This window comes from Macrobrachium rosenbergii, chromosome 11, assembly GCF_040412425.1.
Source record: "Macrobrachium rosenbergii isolate ZJJX-2024 chromosome 11, ASM4041242v1, whole genome shotgun sequence".
NCBI lineage: Eukaryota > Metazoa > Arthropoda > Malacostraca > Decapoda > Palaemonidae > Macrobrachium > Macrobrachium rosenbergii.
The window spans coordinates 41,618,138-41,627,688 of NC_089751.1; the positions used below are offsets into that span (position 1 = coordinate 41,618,138).

Genomic DNA, 9,551 nt, shown 5'->3' on the forward strand with positions numbered 1-9,551 from the left:
AACCTCTGCTTGTTTTATCAATATTATTTCAGTTAGTGCTCTTTAGAGCTTCTTGATTGTGAACTATCCCCACTCTCTAGTCCTTGTCGTACATGTCAGACTTCTATTTACTGCAGGTACTTGGTAGAATGTACTCAACTGAAGCTATTTGTGCAGTCCGTTTGAGTAAGAAAGGTCAGTTGAATGACCTACCTCGCAGGATTGTTAAGTGTTTGTATACACACATTTATATATACACATACATACATACATACATACATACATACATATATATATATATATATATATATATATATATATATATATATGCACACACAAGGAAACAACATTTTTCCTTCTTCCACCTTTCATTGACAATGGAAAGTTCAAATACCTTTGGTTTGAATATACCGCTACTGAAAGGTAACCATACAGATATACAGATAAATCGATAGACACAGACAGGTAGATACACAGATATATACATAGATGGTTAGATAAGCAGAAGAGCATCCCGAAAAATCTGGAGACAGACGATGCACGAGAGAGACTGGCCGTCGGAAGTTTTAAATCGAACGCTCATATTCTACACTGAATTCAAGCTGTCATGGAAGAATCTGGTTTCCTTTTAGTAAAAGTTTGAAAGTAGTTTCTTTTGTGGAAATATTCACTCCACCTTCTTATAGGATAAATGGAAGAATATTCCTTTACTTCCCAGATTTTTATAGAGTGTTACATCTTTGAAATCTGTGATGGGGAACCAATTCTATTATCCAAATAAATTTCTTATTCTTCGTCAACCTTTGCTTTACCTGTAACTTATGTTCACTGTCATCTTGCATGACATCGTGAGCACTTTTGAAGATTATAAGATTGAAACGTCTTGCACGTCGGGAATATGATATCTAAGCTTTCATCTTTCCCTTGTCAAACGTGTCTCTCATTTTTATCACTCTCATCTGTGAAGGATTCAGAAAAAGCTCGAACCATGCAGATTAATCTGCAAGTGATTATCGCCTGTCCATACACCTGCCTGCCAAGTCAACCTATTTATGTCCACTAAACTGTGTTACTGGGCATAATGGAAAGGATAATTTCGTGTAATATTGCTAATAGCGTATTCAGGTCCTGGGCCTATTGAACTCCCCGAAACACTTTCTTCGTCTTTGCTATTAAGTCTTTCAAAAGCATATTTAATTTTGGTCAGTTTTTTGTTCTTTTATATTACGCCGTCTATTTAACTCATCTCAAGAATACTCATTTCAACAACTTCCACTAACACGAACACACACACACACAAAATTTAAGCTGGAAAAGTAGCAAAGGATCTTTCTTAGATAGTGGCCCCCAAGGGTTTTCGGGGGCCGTTATCTAGGACTTATAGTTCTTGGCGGTCATTATCTTTGTGATATTTGTAGTCTTTTGTTTATGTTTTTTACGGTAATCCCCAACGGGCTTGTACTAGACACACCGCAAAGGTGGATACAAGGTCTAGAGAGTATAGCCTATAATCTCTAGACCTTGGGTGGATTCATACCGGATTAAAACACGTTGGGGTCATTATCTAGGAAAGATCCGCAGTAAAAAATAACATTATGACAAGCATTTCATGCGAAAGGAAATAAACTGTTCAAAACTTGAATCAGAATGCATTTCTATATTCGCATAATTTTCTCATAAATCTGAGAAAGCCAAGCTTCGGAGCAGACATTACAGGAAACATTCTACGAAAATGCTTGGTTATTTAGCGTAAAACTCAGAACATTACCATTACCAAAAGAAAGAGATCCTGTGTTAACTATTTATGTAAGCCGTTTGTGTAAACGCAGCCTTTATCACACGTAACATCAGCCGTAAAATCCGTTGAATTCAGGTAAATATTTCTGCTTGGTCGAAAAGCCTTTCACCAAGGGAGGATGTCGTTTTATTCAATAAGTGCAGTACAGCGAAGTCACGTCAAAGCCTGGAAGGCCTTAAGAGCTCTTTCGCTCTCATTTCCATCGGCTAAATGATCTCTCGTACCCTTCGCATGATACGTTAATAACATCGAGGACAATTAACAGTAATTGTCCATCGCGGAGTTGCCTTTGGAATAGGATAGGAAGCCTTTCGGCTACGGTAGAGGTGAAAGTCTTCATCTCCTTCAGGCAATTACAAGCTTTACTGCTATGGGAATAGCTTTCTTGGGTTCGTTCCAACGTACGGATTAAAACGAGAGAGAGAGAGAGAGAGGGAAAAATAAAACAATAATTTTGTAACCAAGTATAGCACACAGAAATCGCCCAGCGAAGTAATGACTAATAGACTTAATCTGATAAGTTTCAGTATTGGGTGATCGCCTTCGAAAGACTACTGGGTATAAAGCCTATGATAATAAAGGAGAAAATGACATTCGGTAATCATATCGTGATTCAACGTTTTGTGTTAGCTTGCACATGTATATATGCTTATATATACATATATTCTATTATATATATATATATATATATATATATATATATATATATATATATATATATATATATATATATATATTATAATATATAAAACGTGTATATATGTATATATATATATATATCTGTATGTATATATAAGCATGTGTACACCGACCAAAGAAACCGATGTCGCCTCTCCAAACCTTGCTGGGAGACATCATATCTTTCTTGCTCTGAACGGTAGCTGAAGTTACAACTGCCAATGCATAGTTACGATGGTTCGAATGAGAGGAGGGAAATTACCAAATTCAGAAGAGAGAGAGAGAGAGAGAGAGAGAGAGAGAGAGAGAGAGAGAGAGAAATTTTATTCTTAAGAAATGTAATCGTATTTTATTTCGATATTAATTATCTCTTTTAAGAACCGAGCACGTGGGGGTGGAGGGTAGGAGGATATTATGATAAGGAGGTTAATGGTGATGGGCAATGGGGTGATGTTAATGTAGGGCTTGACGAGATTCGCTTATCAACATATTTGAAGTGGCGACATTAATACCCTTATTGATAACAGTTAATATCAATTATTCCAGTTCGCCATGAAGACATAGATATGTATCATTATAGCATTACTTATATCATCGTTTACGTTCTGAATAGTTTTGAGGGAAAGTGGGGGGACCAGGTTTTCCGACGAGGGAGTTTGCGACACAGCCATGGACGATGCTTATCCCAAAAGCCAGTAGCTGAGTAGTTTTGACGGCTGGGGATTTGCAGCCTCTGTGTAACTTTATTAGCTGGTAAACACGATTATCTATATAACGGCAATCTCCACCATATTGTTGTCTTCTTTAGTCTATATAATATATACTTATATATGGCATTTTTTTGTAGAGGTGGCGGCGGCAAACAAAGACAACTCTGTAGAGCATATAACTCAGAGGTCGGATCATTGGTGAGTGGGAGTGTGGTGTTCCAACAGGAGATATTGCCGTGAGCGTTGGAGTGTCAACTCGCACAGTCCAAAGGCGGATATCAAGATGGCGGGAAGAGGGAACATTGGCAAATAGACCTAGGAGAGGACGCCCACGCATAACATGACAACAAGACGAACAAATCATTGCAGCATCCATAGAAGACCCCCTGAAAACCTCAGTAACTATCACGCAAGAATTGCATCTCTCGTGCACTCCACAGACAACCAGACAGCGACTGAGGGAGCATGGGATTAGGTGCCATGTTCCGGCGGTCAAAGGGGAGTTAAAGGAATGGCATCGTGACACTCGTCTGGGCTTTGCTCTGCAACATGTTGTTTACGATATCGATGAATGGAAAAATGTAATCTTCAGTGATGAAACTTACTTTACCTCGATAGTCCAGAACAATGCACGTCTAGCGACGCATCGGCACAAGATACGATGCTAGGAGTGGGAGGTCGTCCCCGAAGTCGACCACGAGGTCGTCTTCGAAGTCGACTTCGAGGTCGTCCTCGAAGACGACCTCGAAGGCGTCCTTGAAGTCTTCCTCGACGTCGTCCTTGAAGTCGACCTCGAGGTCGTCCTCGACGTCGACCTCGAGGTCGTCCTCGAAGTCAACCTCGGGGTCGTCCTTGATGTCGTCCTCGAAGCCGTCCTGGAGCTCGTCCTCGAAGTCTTCCTCGAGCTCATCCTCGAGGTCATAATCGAAGTCGTCCTCGAGCTCGGCCTCGAAGTCGTCCTCGAAGTTAACCTCGAGGTCGTCCTTGATGTCGTCCTCGAAGTCTTCCTCGAGCTCATAATCGAAGTCGTCCTCGAGTTCGTCCTCGAAGTCAACCTCGAGGTCGTCCTTGATGTCGTCCTCGAAGTCTTCCTCGAGCTCATAATCGAAGTCATCCTCGAGCTCGTCCTCGATGTCGTCCTCGAGGTCGAGGACGTCCTCGAAATCGACCTCGAGATCGTCCTCGAAGTCGACCTCGAAGTCGTACTCGAGCCCATCCTCGAAGTCGTCCTCGAGCTCTTCCTCGAAGTCGTCCTCGAGCTCGTCCTCGATGTCGTCCTAAAGGTCATCCTCGAAGTCTTCCTCGAGCTCGTGGAGTGCTGCTGCACCTACACTCAGGGTTTTACACAACACCCGAGCCGTACGTGGGTGAACTAATTAGATAAAGTCTAGTATGGCTCTGGTGTTGTGTAAAACCCTGAGTATAGGTGCAGTAGCACTCCACGACCCCGATAATGCAACACTTTTATGAGATTTGATGGCTGAACCGATAAGATCACTAACTGGTATTCTGATGTTTAAGGGTTCGAGCCTTGAGGGGAAGGGTATTTTTCAAAATCGTCATTGGCAAAAGTTATGGTGATTATGGATATCAGTTTCCTAATTTGAGAGTAAAACCGTCGAAATATGCTGCATCAAATATAACCAAAAAGTAGCTTCGTTCTTTGCAAACTGAACGGAGAACAGAACCATAATAGCAGATGGCCGAACCGTCCCAAATAGACATCACTCGAGACAGTTTTTAACAATAGTATGATTAATCTCAGGTGTTCTTAATCAGGGATGCTCACTCCTCTATGGGATGTAAGGCCGATTCCTAGGGGACCTTTCAGACGAACAAAATAACGCCAGAAGCCAGGAAATACTCGTAAAAATTCTGGTAACACTTCAACAGAAGTTGTGACAGGGATATTTTTATTTCCTCGCTACTGACGTCATATTGTTGTCTCAGATATAGTAACCATGTTTTCCCCAAGACACTTGTCCGTTCGTCTAGAAGGTGCCTAACGGGTGCGAGGATGAATATGAATAATTAAGACAAATATATATTTCTTTATATGCATATTACTTTTTTTTTTCTCAAAACGAAAATAGTAATAACGCGAGCTTTATCAATGAAAAAAAATACAAAAATTATCAATACACATCACATCAATTTTGTTTCTTAACATATCTTTAATATTTTTTTTCCTATTTTCCAATTCTGAGGGTGCGATAACGGACTGCTGATTTGGAAAGGGTGCACACTAAAGAGAGAGAGAGAGAGCCCTTTTATTCTTTTTGTAATCGCATATTGTTTTGAAAGTAATCACCAAGAAATTTCATGACCATGTTTTATTTTAATTTCGTATCATATTTATAAGAAAAATCCATAAATATTGATGAAACTGGCTATTCATATCAATATTGTCCTAAACAGCCATTTAACTGCGTCCTGGTAGTTGGAACGCAAGACATCTTTCAGGGCAAAAAGGGCATTCTCTCTCCAGGCAGGTCTGGCGAGGCGACATCGGTTTCTTTGGTGGGTGTACACACACACACACACACACACACACACACATATATATATATATATATATATATATATATATATATATATATATAATATATATATATATATATATATATATATATATGCATATATATACATTTATATATTCATATATATATATTTATATACTGTATATATATATATATATATATATATATATATATATATATATATATATATATATATATATATATATATATATATATATATATATATTACACAGTGTTTAATTATGTCAGCTCATTTTAAATGAGACACTACTGTAGTGTTTTTAATCAGTTGTTATAATAAATGTTTTTATGAATAATTATTGAGTCAGCTCGCTGTATTTCAGCCTTGAAAATACAACAATTTAGTTGTGAAACGTCGGCATTAGCAATAAACCATCTACTGTATTGAGTGCCTTTCCTGACGCCTACGAGTATGATTTCGAGAGCTGCAGCTCTGTTGTTGGAATATATATATATATATATATATATATATATATATATATATATATATATATATATATATATATATATATATATATATATATATATATATATATATGTGTGTGTGTGTGTGTGTGTGTGTGTGTATGTATATACACACATATATGCTGTGTATATATATATGTATGTATATATATATATATATATATATATATATATATATATATATATATATATATATATTATGGCAAGGTGACAGAAAAGCCAAAGGCAAAATCTAATAGGACCCAGGCCACTCCGGAAAGAGACGGGAGAGAGGCGAACGAAGCAAGTCCATCACATCGTCTATGATAACTTGAAATTGCCTGAAGTGCAGAACATAAAGGATGAATTTAAAACCACTCATAAAACTCCCTGGGGATCATAGGGACGGGCAAATTTGCCTGATAGTTCCTTTCAGCTTAGGATCAAAGCCTCCATTAGGCGAGCCACCAATGTGGTGTTGCCCCATATCCCGGGGGGTGAGGGGGGTGGGGGGAGATGGGCTTTCTGTGGGCGTAGGAGGCGTTGATTGGTCCATTCAAATCGTGGACGTGGCTCGAAGGCTGAAAAGCGCGGGAAAGCCCACGAGTAAATTAGATTTAGAAATCCTGGAGGGTTGCAGTTTTGTCATCATTGTGAGATGTTTGTGTGTGTGTTTGTGTTTGTGTGAGTGAGTGTTTGCGTGTGCTTACGTCGTTAGGAATCTATGCTCAGAGATTTTAATTTCCTATTTGAAGGAAAACCTGAAACTCAAAATAATGGACGAACTGGAAATAATGGGAAATATCTAAATATGAAACTAAATTTATTAGAATTTTTTCTTCAGCTTCCCAATTTGTTCTATTTTATCCACTTAGTTCTGTAGGATTAATTTTTATGGTTACTGCCCTGTTTATCTCATCGTTACAAATAGGATAAAATGGTTAGTTTAGAAACCAAATCGAGAACAATAAGGAGCCCATTATGCAGCATCAGGATATTCTTCCTTTTCTGGAAGAAGGTGTTATAGCTAATGTAAGGAAATCACTGAATAATTCACGGAAGATTCCATTCATGAATTTAAGAAAAGAGTAAGAGAAAACAGCCACGTGCATAGTGAAGTAAACATGTGAGAGAAATGGATGTAGAGAATTAAAAATAAAAGCAAAAAGCGTTCAGTTTTGAACTTCCTTTCTTGACAGGTATCGAGGCAGGGGTAGGGTCTTAATTTGCGTTTTGTCCACGTCACTGACCCTTTCAATGCGAACTCTGGTTTTATTGAGGGCAGAGGCGTAGTCTTTCCGGGTTTATACGAATAACATTGATGGAAAGGGAGAGAAACTTTGTGTTGAATGAGTAAAGAGAAAGAATAAAAAAAAGAAAGAAAGAAAATAGCCTTGTGGCAACAGATACTGAATGCAAAGAGTGAAAGTGATGAGGATTATGAAAAAAAAAAAACGCTTAAAGGAGAGAGAGAGAGAGAGAATTATTAAAAAAATTAATTTCCTGTGACTTGGGAAACGTATCACCTAACAGACTAAAACTTTTAACTGCGATCTGAAATAAATAGTACCTATGCTTTCCTAGTGATGCATAACAACACCTTAATGTGCAGAAAATCGTAATGTATAATTTCCGGGCAAATAAATGATATTATTCAAAGTAACGTTGCTTCGTTCCTTTGTTCATAACCAAATACAGACTCTAGAAATCTTTAGCCTTTTTGGTGATCTCAGTTCAAAGTTTCCTTCGTTTACGTTATGATTAAGGCTGTCATTACCACAGAAAGTGAATTACATCAACAATACTTCTCTCTTGTTATAAATGAAGTGTGCTTATAGATTGTATTTAAAAAAAATAAGCATAACCTTTCTCATATACTTTGCTCAGTATATATATTTGGTAAGTGTGTGTATGGATGCACCGGAGCGAAATGAATGAAACTAGGTGAAATGACTTGTCAGAATATATCGAAGCAACCGGCCATGTAGTAGGAATGGGAGAGTTCAAAGTTGTAAATCGTATGTTTTGAGAATAAGGAGGAGTCCAGGAAAAGTGAGGAATAGCTCTATCAAACAAAGCAAATAAAATACCCCATATAAAGAAAATTTCCATGTATATATATATATAAAATATTATATATATATATATATATATATATATATATATATATATATATATATATATATATATATATATATATATATAAATTTATACTGTATATAAGCATTAAGCTACAAATGCCCTTTAATATCCAATTCGCTCTGCCTCGGAAATAATATATTTTCATATATGTTACCCGAAGGGGAATTTTTTAGTTGATAGTAAGTTTTTCGCCATGTGAGCTTGAACCACGGAAGAACAAGAACCCAGGACTACAGTGACGCCTTAAACCACGGTGATATGATAAAATTCGTCCACATACACTCACACACACATACAGTATATATATATATATATATATATATATATATATATATATATACATATATTACTGTTTGATATATGGTATGCAGTATAGTACAAACTTCCAGCAAGTATTTCAACTGTCAGTTATCGAGAGAGAGAGAGAGAGAGAGAGAGAGAGAGAGAAGGGACTCTCAAGAGAGAGAGAGAGAGAGAGAGAGAGAGAGAGAGAGAGAGAGAGAGAGAGAGAAAGTCCATAGTAATATTTCCGACCATTAACGAGATGAATGCGGCGCTCTCAGGGAGCCCATTTGCCAAACTACCTGAGGACAGAAGCAACACCTGAGGTCACTGGGGTGAATTTTGTGACCCATTAAACCGCATTAGGTCAATTGAGGTCATTCTTAAGGCTGATGTATGGAGGGGAGTGCTGTGTGTCAAGGAATGATGCTGTTGTTTGTTCATTAAGAAAGGTTTTTAATAATATTTTTAATAATAATAATAATAATAATAATAATAATAATAATAATAATAATAATAATAATAATAATAATAATAAGGAGAATAGGAATAAGAACAACAACAATTACAATAAAAATGTTCCTAGAAATATCATATCAGTTGTATTAAGGAAAAATGTATTTCACGACATATTACTAATAAAAACATCAGCTACAGTGATAATAACAATATTGGTAATGGGATTCATTCTCTAATTTTTAAGTTTCTTTTTTAATAAAGCCAGGCTTACAATCGACGCCATCACGTCCAGCCTTTAATCATTTCAGTTTTCAGGTCAAAGTGTTTCATTAATTCGGAATAACCGAATGTTGATAGGAAATACGAATCTCCAGCGTTGGAGGAAATTGCTTTGTTTTGCAATAACTTGCAATCGTATTAACTATGATTTGGTGTCCCTTTGCTCATTCGATTCAGGTCAGGAAAAAAAGTGGCCGTTGGAAAAGGAGTTTGAAAGGA

At 37.2% G+C, this 9,551-nt stretch overlaps 1 protein-coding gene across 1 annotated transcript; it reads right to left on the reverse strand.

Moving 5' to 3' along the window:
• Positions 1–3,800: 3,800 nt before the first annotated feature.
• Positions 3,801–9,336, reverse strand: LOC136843521 (aspartic and glutamic acid-rich protein-like). The gene is made up of 2 exons (XM_067112056.1): positions 9,325–9,336; positions 3,801–4,442 (listed from the first exon to the last, which is right to left on the reverse strand). The coding sequence occupies exons 1-2, from the start codon at positions 9,334–9,336 to the stop codon at positions 3,801–3,803; spliced, it is 654 nt and encodes a 217-aa protein (XP_066968157.1).
• Between the last annotated feature and the right edge of the window lie 215 nt (positions 9,337–9,551).